The 22,751-nt window shown below is 38.7% G+C and overlaps 1 protein-coding gene across 1 annotated transcript in view; it reads left to right on the top strand.

Annotated features, from left to right (window-relative positions):
- Window positions 1-284: 284 nt before the first annotated feature.
- Window positions 285-22,751, top strand: part of XRN2 (5'-3' exoribonuclease 2) — an 85,201-nt gene continuing 62,734 nt past the window's right edge. The window contains exon 1 of the mRNA XM_028123730.2: window positions 285-475. Coding sequence (XP_027979531.1) covers window positions 401-475 — 75 coding nt within the window. The 5' untranslated portion in view covers window positions 285-400. The remainder of the gene's footprint in view (window positions 476-22,751) is intronic.

Below are 22,751 nucleotides of genomic sequence, written 5' to 3'. Positions count from 1 at the left end.
TTGTGAATTGAGACAGGTGAGAAACAGTGATAAACCCACAAAGAGCTCCCCGGGGACCTGCGGAGCGCCGGGATTCCCCTACCCCGGCAAAGCTGCGGCAAAGGCATATCCCGGGGACCCACACGACTCAGACGCGCAGGAGCACGGACTCTGCGTCTGGCCCCACCTACAACGAGCACCACATGCCAGGCCCCGCCAGCCCGCCCCACTCCGTCCGCAGCAGAACCCCGCCCCCGCCCCTCGGCCGGTCGACGTCCCCGGCGGCGCAGTCGTGACGTCACTTCCCGTCGCCGGCGCGCACGTGGGAGGAAGTGCCGGTGCCCGCGGCCGCCGCTCCTGCTCGTCTCTCTGGTTACGTTCGTCAGCCGGTCGGGCCGCTTCCTCCAGCTGGGCAGCCGCAATGGGAGTCCCGGCTTTCTTTCGCTGGCTCAGCCGCAAGTACCCGTCCATCATTGTCAACTGCGTGGAAGAGAAGGTGAGGAGGCGCCTCACGGCCGCCCGGCTAAAGCCCAGTGCTCAGGCGCGTTTAGGCCGCGGCCCTCGGCGCCCGCCGCCTGCCCCAGGGTCACCGTGCTGGGTCCCGCTCCGCCCTGTCGGCCCGCGGATAGCGGCGGTCTGACACGCGGTTGGGCGCCGGCACCCGGAGTCGGGGCCCGGGAAAGCGGGCGGGGCGGGGCGAGGGCCGAGAGGTGTACGAACTCGCTTGAGGGTTGTTCCTCCCTGGCCCGCTTTTTCCGGGACCGGAAGGCCCCGCCCACGGCTTTGTTTCCTCCCGGCGCCGCGCGTTTGGGTTTCGGAAGAGTGTTAGGCTTTTGAACCATTCCCGGCCCGTCCACAGAGTTAGCTGGTTAGGACTGCTCAGATGCTGATCCTGGACTTAACAACCTTGTAAAGTAATACCCGGCGGCGGGCTTTTTTTGTTGTTTACCCCAGTGCGAGAGGCCATTTGTTGCTGTAGTTAGATTCGACGGCAAAAGCAGCTGTCTAGGGCAAGATAGAAGTCTGATAAGTGCCCCCTTGTCTAGGTCCCCTACTGTTGGACAGCTTGCTTGTTAAAATTTTCGGAATTCCTGGATGCACTCGAACAATACATTTTGTTGTTAGTTTGTTAATACATGTATAGACTTTTGTCCATTCTTCAGTTTTGTATTTATCGTTTCCGTGTTTCCAGTCCGAGGTCGATTTTGTACTCTTAATTAGAATTTTTAGATTGGGAAGGTTCAGGGTCACATCTTGCCTCCCACCCCTTCGTTTTTGAAGGAAGTGCCCAGCCGTCACTGTGAAAACTTAGTTTCTTTTGGTAAAGGTGGTGGGATCTTGATTTTTGTTTATTTGCTATCCAAGGGGGGAATTGAAAGCCTTGTTTTGATGGTATTCCCAGTATTCCTTGTTTTTTTCTGAAAGAGAAACTGTTAAACTGAATGCTCGTTTCCTTTGTTTTTTAAAACTTTTATCAGATTTAACGTGCATCTCATTCCATTTTTACTTTCTAGTGATAACCATTTCTGTTTTGGTTCTATTTCTGAATATCATGCTTATTCCTGATTTATTGGTTTTGGGTCTAGTTGTGGATTTCTAGCTATGATAGAAGAGGATTTAGTCGCTCATGCAATCTCCCCCCCCACACACACACACACCAATCCTCCTAATAATAGTACTTCGCTATCTTTATTTCTTCTAAGGGTAAAGTTGATAATTTTTATGTGGCTTTATTTTTTATTGTATCTTCTATATAAAGATCCCTTGACTTTTCACTGTCGAAGCTTAGGTATTAGCTTTTCTACTCCCGCTGCCCTTACTCTTCACCTCAGTTTGTCAGCAACACTTTTCCCTTGTTGGCATCCAAAATTAAATTGTGTGGGCGTTGGCAATACTGATTTGTTTTAAAAACCTAAAAAAATTAGGGGCACATGGGCGGCTCAGTCAGTTAAGCGTCTGATTTCAGCTCAGGTCATGATCGTGGGGTCCTGGGATCAAGCCCCGAGTTGGGAATACGTGCTTACCGGGGAGTCTGCTTGTCCCTCTGCTGCCACCCCCCCGCTTGTTCTGTCTCTCTCAAATAAATAAAATCTTTAAAAAAATAATAAAAGCTGAAAAAATCAAATAGTATTGTCAGTTATTGTCACTATGCCGATTCAGGTTATGTGCTGCTTTTGTCTTTTTCTTGGTGTTGCTTTTCTCTTTCCCTCTTTAGGTCGTTCCCAGTCCAAACTCCCACTTGTCTCAGCCTATTAAGTCCTCTTTCTTCTTGGAGACTGCTTCTTGAGGTTTTTTACTTCTATTGCTGTCACACCTGGTTATTTAGGGTTGCTGGAAAGCTGTTTGAGATTTTTAACAGTTTCTTTCTTCAGTTGGAGGTACTGTGTTCTGATCATCTTTCTTGGCTTAAATCCTTGGTTTTTATTTTCAGTCGAATTCTTAAGAAGTGCTGTGTAGGATATGAGTTTTCTGAGTCCGTTGTAGCCTTGTGCACATGAATGATCATTAGCTAAACATATTTTGAGTTTGAAAATATATTTCCCTTAAAACTTTGAAAGCGTTGTTCTTTTGACTTCTGTCATCCAGTGGTGGTGATGAGAAGTTGAATGTCAATGTGATTTATTTATTTAACCAACACACTTACGTAGTGTTTAACATGTACCGAGTGTTGTTCTAGGCACTTTACAGATTTATTAATTCTTCATAACCGTATGATTATTATTATAGATGAGAAAACTGAAGCACAGAGGGGTTAAGTAATATACTTAAGGCCACTCAGCCAATGTCAGAGCCAGTGGAAGACCATGCGCTTAATTTCTGTGTTCTTCTGCTTTCATTCTTTTGTAGTTGATCTATTTTTCTTTTTGAATTTTTTAAAGATCTTTATATCCTTGGTAGTGTAAGCTTTCATGATTATGTACTTAGGTATAGGTTTTTTAAAAATTTAAATTCATTTTGATTAGTACTAGGCTGACTGAGTCTGGAAACTTGATTTCTTCAGTTCTAGAGAATGTTCTTTGATTTTTTTCCTGACCTTTTTCTCTGCCCTCTGAATTCTGGATACCGGGCCTCTGATTGATTTATTTTTCATTTTTCTCTGTTCTCCCTTACCCCCTCCCCTTTTGCAGCTTTATTGAGATGTAATTGACCTGACTCAAACTGTACATATTTTAAGTGTACAATTTAATAGATACGGACATATGTGTACATCCATGAAACCATCACCACAATCGAGATAATAAACAATACTCTAAAACATTCCATCTGCCCTTTTGTTATTTCTCCTTAAAGCTCCACCCTGTTGCCTATCTTTAATCAACCGCTGGTATATTTCTGAATGTATAGATAAGTTTTTATTTTCTATGATTGTGTATAAATGGAATTACATAGTAGGCACTCTTTTTTTTAACGTGGTTCAATTACTTTCATTCAGAATAATTATTTTGAAGTTTATTCATGTTACGTGTAGCAGCAGTTTGTTTCTTTTTATTTTTGAGTAGTTCTGTGTTGTACATATATTACGTTTTGTTTATTCGTTCATCTGATTAAGGAACATTTGGATTGCTTCCAGTTTGGACCATCAAAAAACCAAAAAACAATTATGAACATTGGTGTCCAAGCCTTTGTGTGGATGTATGCTTTTATTTCTTTGGAGAATATGCCTAGGAGTAAAATGATTGAATTGTATGGTAGATGTGTGGTAATTTCAAAAGGAAATATTACCAGACTGTTTTCCCAAGTGGTTGTGCAATTTTGCATTGCCACTAGTAGTTTATGAGAGTTCTAGTTGCTCTGTTTCTTTGTCAACACCTGGTATGGTTAGTTTTTTCAGTTTTAGTCCTTCCAATGTAGTTTTATCTCTTGGTTTTAATTTACATTTCCCTAATGACAAATGATGTGGAGCATCTTTCTGGGTGCTTATTTGCCTTCCATATATCTTCTTGAGTGAGATGTCTGTTCAGATCTTTTGCCCCCCCCTTTTTTTAAGAGAGGGAGAGGGAGAAAGGGGGGCGGGAGCAGAGGGAGAGAAGGAATCCTAAGCAGGCTTCATGCCTAGTGCAGAGTCCAACGTGGGGCTCCATCTCACAACCATCAGATTATGACCTGAACCAAAATCAAGAGTCAGCTGCTTAACTGCCTGAGCCATCCAGGTGCCCTTACATTGATTTTTTTTTTTAATTGTTAAACCACCTTGCATTCCTTGGCTAAATCCCACTTGATCATGGTATATTATTTTTATGTATTGTTAGATTCAATTTACTAAAGTTTTCTTGACAATTTTTACCTTTATGCTCAGAAAGGATATTTGTCTTCCAGTGTTCTTAGGTGTTTGTCCACTTTTGGTATCAGAGTAATTTTGATGTCAGATTGGGTTGTGTTGTGTATGCCCTCTTCAGTTTTCTGGGAAACTCTTGGTAGAATTGGTTTTATTTCTTCCTTAAGTATTTGGTAGAATTCACCAGTGAGCCATCTAAACCTAAAGTTTTTTGAGAATCTTTAGCTACAAATTGTTTTTTTTTTTTTAAAGATTTTTATTTTTTGACAGAGAGAGTGTACAAGCAGGGGGACCGGCAGGCAGATGGAGAGGGAGAAGATGACCTGAGCCGAAGGCAGATGCTTAACCGTCTGAGCCACCCAGGCGCCCCAACAAAATCAGTTTAAGTGAACATAGAACTATTGAGATTATCTTTTTTTTTTTAAGGAGTTTGTGTGTTTTGATTTTTGTCTATTTCATCTAGGTAGTCAAATTTGTTGACATACAGTTGTTCGTAGGGTTCCTTACTATCCTTTTGCTTTCCATAGAAAATGTAGTGATGTTATCTTTCTCATTCCTGATACTAATTTTTCTTTTTTGTTTCATTATGAGTCTGGCTAGAGTGATCTCAAAGAACTAGCTTTTGATTTCATTCATCTTTTTTTCCTGTTGTTTCTTCTGCTTTTTATTGATTTCTGCCCTTACTTTTGTTACTTATTTCTTTTAAGCTCACCCAGGGTTTAGCTGCTTTTCTTGTCCTCATTTCTTAAGATGGCAGCTGAGGTCATTGCTTTGATACATTGTTTCTTCTCATGTAGTTTTGGAGTACCTGCTACTACTGTGTCAGTTACATCCCACAAATATTGACATGTTGTGTTTTCAATTTTTATTCAGTAACAGATACTTTCTAATAGACTTTTTGACTTCTTTGGCCCTTTGGTTATTTATAACTTAACTTAATTTTCAAATATTGGGGATTTTAGACTTTTTTCTCTTACTGATTTCTAATTTAGTTCACTATCAGAGAACATACTCTGCATAATTTGAATCTTTTTAAAGTTTACCTGATTTGTTTTATGGCCCAGAATATGGAGTTGGTAAATGTCGTTTTGCCTTAAAAGAGATAGAAGTTCTGCTGTTGGGTGGAGTGTTTTATAAATGTTATCATGCTGGTTGATAAGACATAGAAGAGTTGAACAACACTTACTAATTTTGTTTTTTCTATCAATTACTGTTAGGGGTATGGAAATCTATTATATAATTATTTGGCTACATCTGTTTTTTGTTTCAGTTTTGTTGGTGTTTGCTCCTTGCATTATGTAGCTCTTTTATAAGGTGCATAAATGCTTAGGATTATTATGTCTTCTTGAAGAAAATGCTCCTTTATCGTTGAAAAATTAACTTTTGGGGGACTCCTGGGCGACTCAGTTGAGCATCCGACTCTTGGTTTCAGCTCAGGTCGTGATCTTGATTGTGGCATTGAGCCCTGCCTCGTCTGCTTGTGATTCTCTGCCTCTTCCTCTGCCCCTTTCCCACTCATGCTTTCCCTCTCTCTCTCTCAAATAAAATCTTTTTAAAAATTATCTTTTTTATCCCTGGTATCTCTGCGCCTTTGTTCTGAAATCTGTTTTGTTCAATGTTAAGATAGATCTTCTGACTAGGTCTATTTCTTTTTGTGTTTTTATATATATAGAGTGTGAGTTTTTATAGGCATCAGAGAGTTGGGTCTTGTTTTTGTATACTGTTTGATGATCTCTTCCCTTTTTTATTGTGGCAAAAAACACATAATATGAAATTTTCCATATTATTTTTTAAGTGTAGAATTCAGTGTCATTAAGTACTCAACAGTATTGTGAAACCATTACCGTTATTCATTTGTAGAACTTCTTCATCGTCCCAAACTCTACGCATTAAACAATAATTCTCTGTGCTCCCTCCTCTCCTACTTTCTGTCTTGTGAATTTGCTTGTTTTAGTTACATAATGTAAGTGGAATCGTATAATATTTGTCATTTTGTGTCTGGATTATCATTTAGCATAATGTTTTCAAGACTTACCATGTTTGCATGTATCAGAATTTCATTCCTTTTTAAGGCTAATAATATCCCATTTTGTGTGTGTGTATATACATGTCACATTTTGTTTGGACACTTGGGTTATTTTTACCTTTTGACTATTGTGAATAATGCTGCTGTAAACATTGGTGTATAATTATCCATATTCATATCAATGCTTAGGGTATATACCTATGAGTGGTCCCTGCTTTCAGCTCTTGGGGTGTATGCCTAGTGGAATTGCTGGATCTTGTGGTAATTCTGCTTACCTTTTGAGGAACTGCCAGACTGTTTTCCTAGTCTCCACTTTGTAAGCAGGACATTAAGGACATTTACATTTCACATGAGTATTGGTATGGTTAGATTTAAATTTATCAGCTGGTTTCTGTTTCATCTGTTCATTGTTTCCATTTCTACTTCTTTTGGATTGAGTATTTTTTATGATTTCATTTTATTTTTTCTTTTGATTTAACTACTCTTTATTCATTCAATCATCAGTTTTTCACTTTGTGTCCTTGGCTTATATAGGCCTCCATTCATTAGCTTTGCATTCTTAAGAAAAATGCCTTGGCGCGCGTGGTTGGCTCAGTCGGTTAAGCATCTGCCTTAGACTCAGGTCATGATCCCAGGGTCCTGGGATCGAAAGCCCCATGTCTGGGTCTCTGCTGAGCAGGGAGCCTACTTCTCGCTCTCCCTCTACCTTCTCCTCCTCCTGTTTGTCCTCTCTCTGCGTCTCTCTCTGTCAAATAAGTAAATAAAAATCTTTAAAAAAAATGCCTTAAACTCTCCTAAACTCTGAAGAACTAGCGCTTCTTGCATTATACTGCACTGCTTTCTACAGTCTCTATTCTCTGGTTATTTCTGTGTGAGAGCTGAAACAAGGCAGTGTCGTCTTGTTTGACTTCAGCTGGGAATGTTCATGTTGGTGGACTCAAATTTTTCACTGCTCTTCTCATGTTTGTGAATGACTGTGGGAGTGCTGCAAATATTGATTTGAGGGTTACCAAAAAATTTTTAGTAAGTAGGTGAATTAGCAAATAATAGAAGTCATGAATAATGAAGATCAGTGGTGTATATGCCCCACAGGGTAGTTGTGTGAATTAAATCAGTTAATACGAGTTAAGTGCTTCAAACATTGCTTTGTACAGACTCTTGATATTTCAGAATGTTATTGCTAAGTTAAGTTTCAAGGAGTTTGTATGTCCAAGTAAAAGTGGGGATATATTTGTGTCTAACTTTTGGTAATATTGTGTAGTGTAAGATAGTGCTCTGTTTTTATGTAGTGAAATCCAGGTTTCCTACCCTGCTTTTTTTTCTCTCTTCCTTCTATTTGATTGAGTACTTTTTTTTTATAACTGGCACAAATCTGAGGAGGGGAGGAGGGACGGTAATGAACAAGGAGGCTGTTGGTTCCTGATTCTGCATTCAGTTTTGCTCAGTATAATTTTGGGGGAGATGGCTACTACATTTTTAGATAGCTTTATTGAGATATATGACTCATGTACCATACAATTCACCCATTTAAAGTTTATAATTAAATGGTTTTTTGTATATTCATGGATGTGGGCAACCATCGCCACAGTCAGTTTTAGAACATTTTCATCACCTCAGAAGGAAACCTGTACCCTGTAGCTACCAACCCACTATCCCCTGCCACTCGTATCCCTAAGCAACCACTAGTTTACTTTCTGTCTCTCTAGATTTCTCTATTGTGACTTTCATGTGAATGGAATCATATAGTCCGTGTTTTTTTCTGGGTGGCTTCTTTCACTTAACATTTTGTTTTCAGGGGCGCCAGGGTGGCTCAGTCGTTGGGTGTCTGCCTTTGGCTCAGGTCATGATCTTGGGATCCTGGGATAGAGCCCTGCATCGGGCTCCCTGCTCTGCGGGAAGCCTGCTTCTCCTCTCCCACTCCCCCACTTGTGTTCCTCTCTTGGTGTGTCTCTGTCAAATAAATACATAAAATCTTAAAAACAAACAAAAAAAATTATGTTTTCAAGGTACGTCCATGATACATAGCATGTATCAGTACTTCCTTTTTTATGGCTAAATAATGCTTCATTGTGTGGATATACCACATTTTGTTTATCCATTTGTGTGTTGCTGGACTTTGGGTTGTTTCCACCTTTTGACTGGTATGAGTAATGGTGCTACATTCACATACAGGTTTCTGTGTGGACATGTTTTCATTTACTAGGTATATACCTAGAAGTGGGAATTCTGGATTATAGGGTAACTCTATGTTTATTTGAGGAACTGCCAGACTGTTTTCCTAAGTGGCTGCAGCATTTTAATTCCCACCAGCAGGGTTTCAGGGTTTTAGTTTCTCCACATCCTCACTAACACTTGTTACCTGACTTTATTTTCGCCATCCTAATGGGTGTGAAGTTGATATCTCATTGTAGTTTTTATTTACATTTCTCTTAGGTCTAAATTATACTGAGCATCTTTTTTCATGTGCTTATTGGCCATTTGTATATCTCTTTTGGAGAAGTGTCTATTCATATTCTTTGCCTGTTTTTAAATTGGGTTGTCCTTTGATTGACCTGGAAGAGTTTTTAAAATGTATGTATTCTGAATACGAGGCCCTTAAAAGATATATGACTTTCAAATGTTTTTTTTTTTTTTGCCTATTTTGGGTTGTCTTTCTACTTTCTTGACAGTGTCTTTTGAAGCAAGAAGTTCTTAATTTTGGTGATGAAATCTAATTTATTTTTTCTTTAGTTGCTTGTGCTTCTGGTGTCACATCTGAAAATCCATTTGCCAAATCCAAAGTCATGAAGATTTATGCTTGTGTTTTCTACCTAGAGCTTTATACTTCTAACTCTTAAATGTGGGTGTATGATCCATTTTGAATAAAGTTTTGCATATGGTGTGAGGTTAAGGTCCAACTTATTCTTTGGTGTGCGGCTATCCAATTGTTACAGCACCATTTGTTGAGAAGTGTTCTTTGCCAATTCAGTGGTCTTGACACCTTGTTAAAAAGCAGTTGACTATAGATATATGGGTTTATTTCTGGTCTTTGATTTCTGTTCTGTTGATCTATATGTTTATCCTGGTACTGGTACCGTAGTGTCTTGATTACTGTTGCTTTGTAGTAAATTTTGAAATGAGGAAGTATAAGTCCTCTAGTTTATTCTTTTTTGAGGATTATTTTCTATATTCTGGCTTTCTTGGAATTGCATATGAATTTTACAATCCACTTCAGAGTATAGATTTTACATTTCTTTGATTAATTTTAGTTTTAGGATACTATTACGACTGGAATTGTTTTCTTATTTTTGAATTGTTCATTACAACTGTATAGAAATTAAATTGGTTTTTTTTTATATTGATCTTGTATCCTGCAACCTTGCTGAACTCATTCTAATAGTTTTTTAGTAGCTTCCTTAGGATTTTTAATATACGAGATCACATCATGCAAATAAGGAGTTTTACTTCCTCCTTTACAATCTAGATGCTTTTTACTTCTTTTTTTTGCTTAATTGCCCTGGGTAGAACCTCCATGACAGTTTAGAATTGAAATGGCAAAAGAGTGGACATCCTTGCCTTGTTCCTAACCTTAAAGGGAAACCATCTACTACTTCATCACCATTAAGTATGATGTTAACTGGTTTTTTTGTAGATGCCCTTTATATAAGGCACTTATGTTCCATTCCTAGTTTATTGAGTGGTTGTTTGGTTTTTGTTTTTAACCATGAAAGGGTGTTGGATATTCTCAAATGCTTTTTCTATATCTATTGAGTTGGTCATGTGATTTTTGTCTTTCATTCTATTCATGTGATGTATTGCATTAATTGATTTTTTGATGTTAAACCAACTTTGCGTTGCTAGGGTAAGTCCTACCTTGGTCATGCTGTATAATTCTTTTCATATATTGCCAGATTCAGTTTGCTAGTATTTTGTTGAGGACTTTTACATCCATGTTCATAAGAGTCTGTAGTTTTGTTTTCTTGTGATATCTTTGTCTAGTTTTGGTTATCAGGATAATATTGGCCTCATAAAATGTGTTGGAAAGTGTTTCTTCCCTTTTTTTGGAAAAATTTGTGAAGAATTGGTATTAATTCTTTGGTAGAATTTAGTGGAGAAACTATTTAGGCTTGGGTTTTACTTTTTTTTTTTTAATTAAGATTTTATTTGTCAGGGAGAGAGAGAGAGAGTGGGTGCGCACAGCAGGGGGAGCAGCAGGCAGAGGGAGAAGCAGGGACCCCAATGTTGGACTCTATCCCAGGACCCTGGGATCATGACCTGAGCTGAAGGCAGATGCTTTTCCAACTGAGCCACCCAGGCATCCCTAAGCTTGGGCTTTTAACTGTGGGTAGTTTTTTCTTTTTTCTTTTTCTTTTTACTGGTTTTGCCTCATATAGGTTTATTCAGATTATTTCTTTTGTCATTTTTGTATTTTCTTTTGTCATTTTTGTAGCTTGTCTTTCTATTTGTACATTTCATTTAAGTTATCTAATTTGTTGGTGTACTATTCATGATCCTTTTTGTTTCTGTAAAGTTGGCAGTAACGTTTTCTCTTTTGTTTCTGATTCTAGTAATTTGAATCTTCTCTTTTTCTAGGTCAAAGTGACTAAAGGTTTGTTGATCTTTTGAAAGAACGAATTTTTTGGTCTCATAGGTTTTTTCTCTTTATCTTTTTATTTTCTATTTTATTACTTTTTCCTCTAATGTCATTTCTTCTGCTGGCTTTGAGTTTAATTTGCTATTATTTTTCTAGTGTCTTAAGGTGCATATATGCATGGTTATGTTATGGATTTGAGGTCTTTCTTAATATAGACATTTACAGCTATGTTTTTCTCTGAACACTGCTTTGACTCTATACCCTAGGCTTTGGTATGCTGTATCTTCATTTTCATTCATCTCAAAGTATTTTCTTTTCTATTTATCTATCTATCTATCTATCTATCTATCTATCTATCTATTTATTTGACAGAGAGAGAGTACAAGTAGGCAGAGAGGCAGGCAGAGGGAGAGGGAGAAGCAGGCTCTCCAGTGAGCAGGGAGCCCAACGTGGGGCTCGATCCCAGGAGTCTGGGATCATGACCTGAGCCGAAAGCAGCTGCTTAACCGACCGAGCCACCCAGACGTCCCTCAGAGTATTTTCTGATTTCTCTTTTGATTTCTTCAATTCACTGGTTATTCATTCATGAGTGTGTTAATTTCCACATATTTGTGAGTTTGCCAGATTTCCTCCTGTTATTTCTGATTTCATTTCATTGTGGCTGGAGAACATATTTTGAATTATTTTTGTGCTTTTAAATTTTTTGAGATTTGTTTTATAGCCTAGTGTTTGGTCTGCTGGAAAATGTTCGTATGCAGTTGAGAATGTATATTCTGTTGTTGGATGGAGTGTTCTATAGAAGTCTGTTGGATGTGGTTGGTTAATAGTGTTCATGTCATCTATTTCCTTATTGATCTTCAGTCTAGTTTTACTCATTATTGAAAGTAGAGTATTGAAGTCTTTACTTTTACTGTTGAATTGTCTATCTTTTTTATTTCTGTCATGTATTAAAAGGCTTGTGTTTTAAAAAATGTTTTTTACAACACCTTTTTATTTTTTAATTGAAGTATAATTAGCACACAGTGTTATTTAGATGTACGCAGTGTTAGTTTCACATGTACAGTATGATTGTACAATTCTATACAGTACTCAGTACTCACCAGGATAATGCATTCTAAATCCCATTTATATGTTTCACCCATCCCCTCACCCATCTCCCCTCTGGCCACCACGAGTTTTTTCTCTGTGTTTAACAGTCTGTTATTTATCTTTCTGTCTTTTTTTTTGTCTTTAAAACTGTACATATGAGTGAAATCATATGTATTTGTCTTTCACTGTTTAACTTATTTCACTTTGCATTACATCCTAGGTTCATCATGTTGCAAATGACAAGATCTCATTCTTTTTAATGGCTGAGTAATACTGTGTGTGTGTGTGGATACACACACACATACACACATATATATATATCACAATTTCTTTTTTTTAATAATTTTTTATTGTTATGTTAATCACCATACATTACATCATTAGTTTTTGATGTAGTGTTCCATGATTCATTGTTTGTGCATAACACCCAGTGCTCCACACAGAATGTGCCCTCTTTAATACCCATCACCAGGCTAACCCATCTCCCCACCCCCCTCCCCTCTAGAACCCTCAGTTTGTTTTTCAGAGTCCATCATTTCTAATGGTCCGTCTCCCCCTCCGACTTACTCCCCTTCATTCTTCCCCTCCTGCTATCTTCTTCTTTTTTTTTTCTTAACATATATTGCATTATTTGTTTCAGAAGTACAGATCCGTGATTCATCAGTCTTGTACAATTCACAGTGCTCACCATAGCACATACCCTACCCAATGTCTATCACCCAGCCACCCAATCCCTCCCACCCCCCACCACTCCAGCAACCCTCAGTTTGTTTCCTGAGATTAAGAATTCCTCATATCAGTGAGGTCATATGATACATGTCTTTCTCTGATTATTTCACTCAGCATAACACCCTCCAGTTCCATCCACGTTGTTGCAAATGGCAAGGTCTCATTCCTTTTGATGGCTGCATAATATTCCATTGTGTATATATACCACATCTTTATCCATTCATCTGTCGATGGACATCTTGGCTCTTTCCACAGTTTGGCTATTGTGGGCATTGCTGCTATAAACATCGGGGTGCACGTACCCCTTCGGATCCCTACATTTGTATATATCACAATTTCTTTATCCATCTGTGGATGGACACTTGGGTTGCTTCATATGTTGGCTGTTGTAAATAATGCAGTAAACATAGGGGTGCATGTGTCTTTTTGAATTAGTGTTTCTGTTTTCTTCGGGTAAATACCAGTAGTGGAATTAACTGGATCATATGGTAATTCTGTTTTTAATTTTTTGAGGAACCTCCATACTGTTTTCCACAGTGGTTGCACCAATTTGCATTCTTACCAACAGTACAGAAGGATTCCTTTTATTGCACATCCTCGCCAACACTTATTTCTTGTGTTGATTTTAGCCATTTTGACAGGCACGGAATATCTCATTGTGGTTTTGATTTGCATTTTTCTGATAGTGGTGTTGAGCATCTTTTCCTGTGTCAGCCATTTGTATGTCTTCTTTAGAAAAATATCTATTCAGGGCCTTTGCTTATTTTTAAATTGGATTATTTGGTTTCTTTTGGTGTTGAGTTGTATAAGTTCTTAATATATTTTGCATATTAATCCCTTATAGGACATATCATTTGTAAATATTTTCTATTTGCTAGGTTGCCTTTTTGTTTTATTGATGGTTTCTTTCACTGTGCATTTATTTTGGTATAGTCCCAGCAATTTAATTTTGTTTTGTCTCCCTTGCCTGAGGAGACATATGTAGACAACTATTTCTATGGCCAATGTCAGAGAATTTTTGCCAATGTTTTCTTGTAGGAGTTTTATCGTTTCAGATCTCACATTTACAACCCTCGTTAACCCATTTTGAGTTTATTTTTGTGCATGGTGTAAGAAAGTGATCCAGTTTTATTTTTTGCATGAAGCTGTCCAATTCTCCCAACGCTGTTTGAAGAGACTGTCTTTTCCCCATTGTATATTCTTGCCTTCTTTGTCATAGATTAATTGACCATATATGCATGGGTTTATTTCGGGGTTCTCTATTCTTTTCCACTGATCTATATCTCTTTTTTTGTGCCGGTACCATACTGTTTTGATTACTACAGTTTGGTAGTACATCTTGAAATCTGGGATTGTAATACCTGAAGTTTTGTTCTTCCGTATGAAAATTACTTTGGCTATTTGAGGTCTTTTGTGATCCCATACACACTTTAGTATTATTTGTTGTAGTTCTGTGAACAGCGTTATTGGTATTTTGATAGGGATTGCACTAAATCTGTAGATTGCTTTGGATAGTATGGACATTTTAACAATATTGGTTTTCTCAGTCTTTGAGCATGGAATATCTGGGTCATGTTCAGTTTCTTTCATCAGTATTTTATAGTGTTTAGAGCACAGATTTTTTCACCTTCTTGGTTAAGTTTATTCCTAGGGATTTTATTATGTTGGGTGCAACTGTAAATGAGTTTTTTTTAAAAAATTCTCTTTCGGGGCGCCTGAGTGGCTCAGTCTTTAAGCATCTGCCTTCTGCTTAGGTCATGATCCTAGGGTCCTAGCATCAAGCCCCGAATCAGGCTCCCTGCTCCATGGGAAGCCTGTTTCACCCTCTTCCACTCCCCCTGCTTGTGTTCCCTCTCTCTGTCAAATAAATAAAGTCTTTTAAAAAAAAATTCTCTTTCTGCTATTTCATTATTCTTGTATAAAATACAATGGATAGCTGTATATTAATTTTGTGTCCTGTGACTTTACTGAATTCATTTATCAGTTCTAATAGTTTTTTGGTGGAGTCTTTAGGGTTTTCTATGTATAATATCATATCATCTGCAAACAGTAATAGTTTTACTTCTTCTTTACCAGTTTGGATGTCTTTTATTTCTTTTTCATGTCTGATTGCTGTGGCTAGGACTTCCAGTATCATGTTGAATAAAAGTGGTGAGAGTGGACATCCTTGTCTTGTTCCTGATCTTAGAAGAAAAGCTTTCAGGTTTTCATCATTGAGTATGATGTTACTTGTGGGTTTTTCATGTATGTCTTTATTTTTTATTTTTTTAAAAATTTATTTATTTGAGCAGGGGAGGGACAGGGTGGGGAGAGAGAGAGAGAATCCCAGGCAGACTCCACACGGAGCACAGAGCCCAATGCAGGGCTTGATGCTTAACCCACTGAGCAACCCAGGTACCCCCATATGGTCTTTACTGTGTGGAGGTGTGTTTTCTCTAAATCTACTTTGTTGAGTTTTTTTTTTTTAATTATCAATAGATGTTATATTTGATATCAGGTGTTTTTCTGCATCTATGGAAATGATCCCATGGTTTATATCTTCTTTTCTCTGTTAATGTGATATAGTGTATTGATATATGAGTATTGAACCACTCTTGAATCCTTGAATCTCTGGAATAACTCCTATTTGATCTTGGTGAATGATTTTTTAAATGTATTGCTGGGGTTCAGTGTGCTAATATTTTGTTGGGGATATTTGCATCTATGTTCACCAGAGATATTGGCCTGTAGTTTTATTTTTTGGTAGTGTTTTTAATCTGCTTTTGGTATCAGGGTAATGCTGGCCTCCTGGAATAAATTTGGGAGCTTTCCATTCTCTTCTAGTTTTTTGGAATAGTTTGAGAAGAATAGGTGTTAACTCTTTAAGTATGGGGATTGGGGGGGGAGTGCAAGGGAGAGGGAGAGAGAATCTTAAGACTCCACACCCATCACAGAGCCTGACTTGGGCCTCGATCTCACAACCCTGAGATCATGACCTGAGCCAATATCAGGGGTCGGACACTAAACTTACTGAGCCACCCAGGCACCCCTAGTGATTCAGTTTCATTGCTAGCAATCAGTCTGTTCAAATTTTCTATTTCTTCCAGAATCAGTTATGGCAGTTTATGTTTCTAGGAATTTACCACTAGGTTGTGCAGTTCGTCAGGATATAATTTTTCGCTATTCTCTTATAAACCTTTGTGTGATGTTGGTCATTATTTTTCTTCTTTCATTTCAGATTTGAGTCCTCTCTTTCTTGGTGAGTCGGGCTAATGATTTATCCATTTATCTTTTCAAAAAACCAGCTCCTGGATTTATTGTTCTGTTCTATTGTTTCTTTAGTCTGTTTCATTTATTCCTGCTCTCACCTTTATCATTTCCTTTTTTGTACTGGCTTTGGAAAGCTTCATGTGTTTTGATGCTCTGTTATTTGGAACGTGTATGTTCTTAATTGTTAAAAGTTCCTGATGGATTGATTCTCATTATAAAATATCATTTCTGGTAATTTTTTTTTTAAATTTATTTTGTCTGATGTGGTATAACAATTCGAGCTTTCTAGTGGTTGCTGTTGCATGGTATTCCTATCCATTTACTTTCATTTTTTATTTCTGAGTCAAAAGTATGTCCCTTGTAAACCCCTGTAGCTATAAACAACATATGGGTGGATCTTTTTTTTTAATCTGGTCTGACAATTTCTGACTTTTGATTGGATTCTTTAATCCGTTTACATTTAATGTTACTGATGTAGTTGTATTTATATCTGCTGTTTTATTTTCTGTTTCCCATACATATTTTATGATGTAGAACTTAATTTTCATTACTGACCTTTTTTTCACTCTACTTTTTTCAGTTTTTTTTAAGTGGTTGCTCTAGGGTTTTCCAAATACCATTGACTCTTGAGCAACATGGGGTTAGGGTTACTGGCCCCCATACAGTTGAAAATCTGCCTATAAACTTTTGACTCTCCAAAACCTAACTGCTAATAGCTTACCCTTGACTGGAAGCTTTACTGATAACATAAACAGTCAATGAACGCATAGTTTGTGTATGTATTATGCACTGTATTCTTACAGTAAAGTAAGCCAGAGGAAAGAAATGTTAATACAAAAATCATAAGGAAGAAAAAATACATTTATAGTAGCATACCTGTATTTACTGAAAAACATCTGCATATAGGTGCGCCTGGCCCACGGATGCTGATGGTTCTGCAGCCTGGTGGCCTGGGCGCAGGAGCAGCAACCACCAGGCAGGCCTATGGGCAGCAACAATGGTCTGGAAGCCCATCTGCCTGGAAGTGTACCACTAGCCTGTGGCCATCCACAGCTGTGACCATGTGTGAGTGTACTGACATCTGGGAGGCCACAGGCCTGGGGCACAGCTTTGGGGAGGAGTTTATGCCTGGCCCAAGAGGGCCTGAGGTCCAAGCCTGCTTCCTGTGCAGCACCATTCCTACCCTTTGGGTGGATTCCTCAGCTTGGGCCTGGCCTCTTGTCTGCCAGCCCTGGACACTCAGTCCAACCACCCCATTAGCACATGTGGTGACCTGCAGCCCTACCTGGTCCTGGGGCTCTCTGGGGGCTGCTGACAGGCTTAGCTGGCCTCTTCCGCTACTCAGAAGGCAGCAGGTCACCTTCAGTTTGGTCCCATGAAGATTGGGGTGGGCAGTCGTTAATAAATGTTGTGTGGCTTTTGCTGTTAACTCTTAAAAGATCCGTGTGTAAGTGGACCTGTGCCAGCTCAAACCCATGTTCAGGGTCAACTGTAGATCTTACCAAGTTTAGATTTGTAGTAGTTTAATTCTAGTGTTATTATAGTATCTTTGCTGCTACATAGCTTGATTCCCATTTTCCTCTTTCTGTGGTATTGCTTTTATACATATTGGACTTAAAAATGTTACAAACCCAACAGTGTGTTATTGTAATTATTACTTTACTGTTTACAGGAACTTTCTTAGCCCATGGCAACTTTACTCCCACTCCAACTCCGTTTGTGCTGTTACTGGGAAATATATTGCACTATGTTACATTGTGTTATAAGCCACGATACATCATATACTATCATTTAATCCCGTTGCTTTTTATTTTATTTTTTTAATTTTATTTTATTATGTTAATCACCATACATTACATCATTAGTGTTTGACGTAGTGTTCCATGATTCCTTGTTTGCATGTAACACCCAGTGCTCCATTCAATACGTGCCCTCTTTAATGCCCATCACCAGGCTAACTCCTCCCTCCACCCCTCCCTATTTTATTTTTTTTTTAAAGATTTTATTTATTTTTCAGAGAGAGAGAAAGCGCACAAGCAGGGGGAGCAGCAGACAGAGGGAGAAGCAGGCTCCCCGCTGAGCAAGGAGCCTAATGCGGGACTCAATCCTAGGGTCGTGGGATCATGACCTGAGTCGAAGGCAGACACTTAACTGACTGAGCCATCCAGGCGTCCCTCCAATTGCTTTTTAAGTCAGTTAAGAAAAGAAAGGATTAAAAATATGTGTATTTACCTTTATTGTGGTTACTTGCCTTCAACCTAAAGAACTTTCTTTAGTATTTTCTTAAATTGGTTTACTGTCAACGCATTCTCTCAATTTTTGTTTATCTGGCAGTCATTTTTCACCTTTTTTTTGGATTTTAAGTAGGCTCTGCACCCAACATGGGGCTTGAACTCAACCCTGAGATCAAGAGTCGCATGCTCTATGGACTGAGCCACCCAGGCACCCCTTCACCTTCATTTCTGAATAGTAACTTTCCTCGGTTTAAGATTTTTGGCTAACAGGTTTTGCATTCCGTACTTTATAAATGTTATCCTACTGCCCTCTCGCTTCTGTTATTTCTGCTAGGAGCCAGGTGCTAATCTCATTGAGGTTTCTCATTATCTTTTATCTTCAGCATTTTTACTCTGATGTGTCCATCTGTGGTTCTCTTTATGTTTATCTTACGTGGAGTTCTTGGAGTTTCCTGCATGTTTAGGCTATTGTTTTTCAATACATTTGGGAAGTTTTTTGGTTATTTCCTTGAATATTCTTTCTGTTCCTCTCTCCCCTCTCCCTCCAGTAGGTGCTCCATTTACATGTGTGTTCATGCATTTCATTGTGTCCCACATTCCTCTCTGGTTTTCTTTTCTTTCCTTTCCTTTTTTTTCCTCTTTGCTCTTTGGCTTGTGTAATGTCTGTTCATCTGTCCAGGTTTTCTAATTCTTTTGCTTGTTCAAATCTGTTGGGTTTCTCAGGTGAATTTTTTATTTTAGTTACTGTACTTTGCAACTCCAGAATTGTAATGTTTTTATTTTTATTTTTTATTTTTGCTGACATTCTTTATTTGAAACAGACTGTAATTCTGCGTTTTTTTCCTTAGGCATACTTTTTTTTAGTTTTATAAATATATTTGTGAACCTGTTTGTAATCGCTGCTTTAAAATCTCTTCTGTTCAATATGACATCTGGACACACTCATAGGTGGATTTTTTGCTTGTCTTTTTCCTGGTCTGTGGTTTATTTTTTTCTGTTTTTCTGCATACCTAGTAGTTTTTTGATGCAAACAGGACATTTTAGATAATATACTATAGCACTTATGGGTACTGGTCCCCCTCCCTGCCCCATTCCAGGGCTTGTTACGTGTTCTTAGTTTATTTACTGGTTAGATTATTGTAGTGAACTATGTTTCTTTCTCACTGTGTTACATGCCTCTGATCTTGCTCCTCAGGGAGGTGCAGTTTGGGGCCATAGGTGGCCATAGCCATCCTGGGGATGACTGTGGTACAGGTAGGGCTCTCTCACACTTTCTGATCACACCCAGCAGTTAAACTTCACTAATTTTGGCCCTTTGGTCTGTTGTTTTCATTAGTGCCCTGGGGCATAAATTGCTCTATAGACTAATCCAGTCAAACTGGTTTCTTCCAGGGATTAGTTTCTGAGATTAATACTGGGTATTTGTTCCAACCAAAGGAGGGTTCCTCCCAGCTGTCTTACTCCCTGGTTCTCTGCTGCAAACTAGCTGGCTCAGGAAATCTAACTAGGGGAATCTAAAACTGAGTTCTGTAGTTTGGTATTTGCTTCAACATGGGAACTTTCCTTACAGAGGAACCTCAGCTAGGATTCATGATTTTTCTAATGCTGCTGTTAGATACTAGGCAGGCTTAAACAAAAATGCATCTACTTAGCTATTACTAAAAGTAGTGGTTTCTGCTTCACATTTGAGGAGCCAGAAAGCCTTGTAAGGTTGACTGGGACAGTAAGTTGGTGTGAAATTAATTTTGAGTGGTTTATGTTAAAACCTGTGGAGTATCTTTTTATACAGACTCACTATTTGTGTATTTGTACTATCTTTACTTTCTTAAAATATCTTCTTTACCTTGATTCCTTGGCATCTTTATCACAAATAGGATGATTTCTCAAGCTGCTTACTTGGGATATATGTACCCTTTTTTCCAAGAAGTGGAGGAGGAATGGGCTTCCTGCTAGGCAGAACTACCTTGACTGCCAGCCTTCTGGGTAGGTATGCTCCTTGTTCCTCTGGGGAAACTGCCACTCAGCCAGGGTACTGCACTACCTTTCCTCCTCAAGCACCCATTTTGCTTGGTCCGTGTGGGGCCTGAGTGGTAAGGGAGGGGGAGAATGGAGGGGACTGACCCTGTTAGTGCTCCTGGTGCTGATAGATCATCCAGAGGCTGTCCCTTGAGTCCTTCTCTGGGCCTGGAGCCCTCTTGTGTTTTCCCACTTCTTGGCAGGAAATCTCCTCTGCATGTTTTAGGCTGTTAGATGTACTAGTTTTCCACATTTCAGGTATCCCTCACGATTTTTCAGCCACAGAGGATTTTGTCACAGATTTGCAGTTGGGATGTTTGTTGTTAGTTTTGTGGTCTTGGGTTAGAAAGGGAAGGCTGCAGTGAAAACCCAAAAGATAATGAAAAGGTAATTGAAATGAATTGATTTTGGGGTTCAAAGTGGCTGTTCTTTTATCTGCCCTTTGATTGATAAAGATCTCTCTTTAACCAGCGAGAGACACATTGGCATTGTATTTGGCAAGGCTTTTGAGGAATGAGTTCGTTTGTTGAGCATCAAAATCTTCTCTTGTAGAAACTCTATAAATTTATGTAATTAGCATGTTGTATATATCTACAGTAATTCTGAGAGGAAAATATGTTCACAGTCTTCTTATTGGAAATCCCTGGAATGCTCTTTTTTCCTCCCAAAATTAACGCTCCCCTCCAACCCACCCCCCAATGCCTCCCTGCACCATGTTGCACTTCTAGGTAGTATAAATAGAAATTCTCATGCAGCTACACTCAGCATTCATTGAGAAGCTGCACTATGCCTAGTGGTGTACTTTGGACAAAGGGCAGAAGTTAGCAAGCCAGTGGCCTCCTGTTTTTGTACGTACAGTTACATTGGAACACAATCATACCCATTCATAGACATATTGTTTATGGCTGCTTTCACTCTACAAAGCAGATAATAAGTTGTTGCAACTGAGATCATATGGCAAAGTCTAAAATATTTTTAACCTGACTTCCTGGGGAGCATAAAGACAATGAGTCTTGATTCTCCTGAGTGTGGTGTCTTGCTTGGTGCAGAGAAAGGAATGTGTGGACTTTGGAATGTAGAGGCTAGATGGAGAGGTAGAGAGCTTCCTGCCTTCATAGAGTTTGTTTTTGTTTTTTTGGGGAGAGTTTATCAGGTTCTTCTCTATTGAAATAGACACCACCAAAATTGACCTCTTGTTTTCCTTACATTTTTATCCCATTCACTGCTTCTGATCAAGCCACTTTTTCCTGATATACAAGCATATATGTACAGAGCACTGTCTGAAAGCTGCTTCCCTGTTCTGCCTTTAAATCCCTTTTGTAATACCCTTTTCTCCCAATTATAAATGTACATTGAAATGCAATCTCATTCCTTTCCCTCTCTCAGAGATAACAACCAGGGTCACGAAATCGTTCCCTTGCTTTTTTATGCTTTCACTGTATACGTACTCAGTCCTGAACAATACCTGTTATTATTTTGTCTATTTTATAATTTTCTATAAATGGTACTGTATGTATCCTTCTGAAGCCTGGTGGCTTTTGGTTTTGTTTTTTGTTTGTTTGTTTTTGGCTCAGCAATATATTTGTGACTGTCCTGCTCTGTTTCTTTGATTCTCACTTGTGTCTGGCATTCCGTATATGGACATCCACAGTTTATCAATCCGTTCTGTGGACTCTTTCTTTTCCCCTAATTAAGTTGACCTTTCATTATAGTCTTCTTGAGATGTAATTTATATGCCATAAAATTCACCTGTTGAAAGTGTACAATTCAGTGGCTTGTATACAGATTGTCGCCGTTACCTAATTTTAGAACACTTTTATCACTCCCAAAAGAAATGTTGCACCCATTTGCATTCATTTCCTATCACCACCCCCCAAATTGAAACTCATCTATTTCTGTCTCTATAGATTTATCTATTCTGGATTTTTTCATATAAATGGGATCTTCTGTGGTCTTTTGTGATTGGCTTTCACTTAAAATATTTTTGAGACTCATCCATGATGTACACGATGGCTTTTAAGTTCACAGTTTTTTGCTGTTACAAATGATGCTTTATATGCTCTGTGTGTGTTAAACTTTTTTTTTTTAATGACATTGACTAACAGTAAAAATCTGATCTCATATTCTTATCATTCACTGAAGCTCTCGAAGAAAAAACAAAGGTAATATTCATTACAAAAATACATTTGAGGGGTGCCTGGGTAGTTCAGTCAATTAAGTGTCTGCCTTCAGCTCAGGTCATGATCCCAGGGTTCTGGGATGGAGCCCCATGTTGGGCTCACTGCTCAGCAGGCAGTATGTTTCTCCCTCTCCCTCTGCTCCCTGTTCTCTTTCTCAAATAAATAAATGCAGAAGGAGGAGCAGTTAGTTTTCTGAGAGGTGTGTACGAAGAGTTATAAAATGAGTGACTTGATCTCAATCTAGACTGGGGAAAATTAGTAAGGTCTCAGGAAGTGGGTGTGGTCAGGAATGCAGAAGGAGAAAGTGTACAGAGGCACTGGGAGATGGAAGAGGGTTTTCTAGGAACTTAGAAGAGATAGGGTTGGCTGGAATGATACTGTGGCAGGACAGAAGGCTAAT

This window comes from Eumetopias jubatus, unplaced genomic scaffold, assembly GCF_037043125.1.
Source record: "Eumetopias jubatus isolate StellerSeaLion01/CBP00866 unplaced genomic scaffold, mEumJub1_p1.0 scaffold_9, whole genome shotgun sequence".
NCBI classification, from domain to species: Eukaryota; Metazoa; Chordata; class Mammalia; order Carnivora; family Otariidae; genus Eumetopias; species Eumetopias jubatus.
Note: the sequence above shows the minus strand (reverse complement) of the source record. Positions and strands in the feature narration are given on the sequence as shown.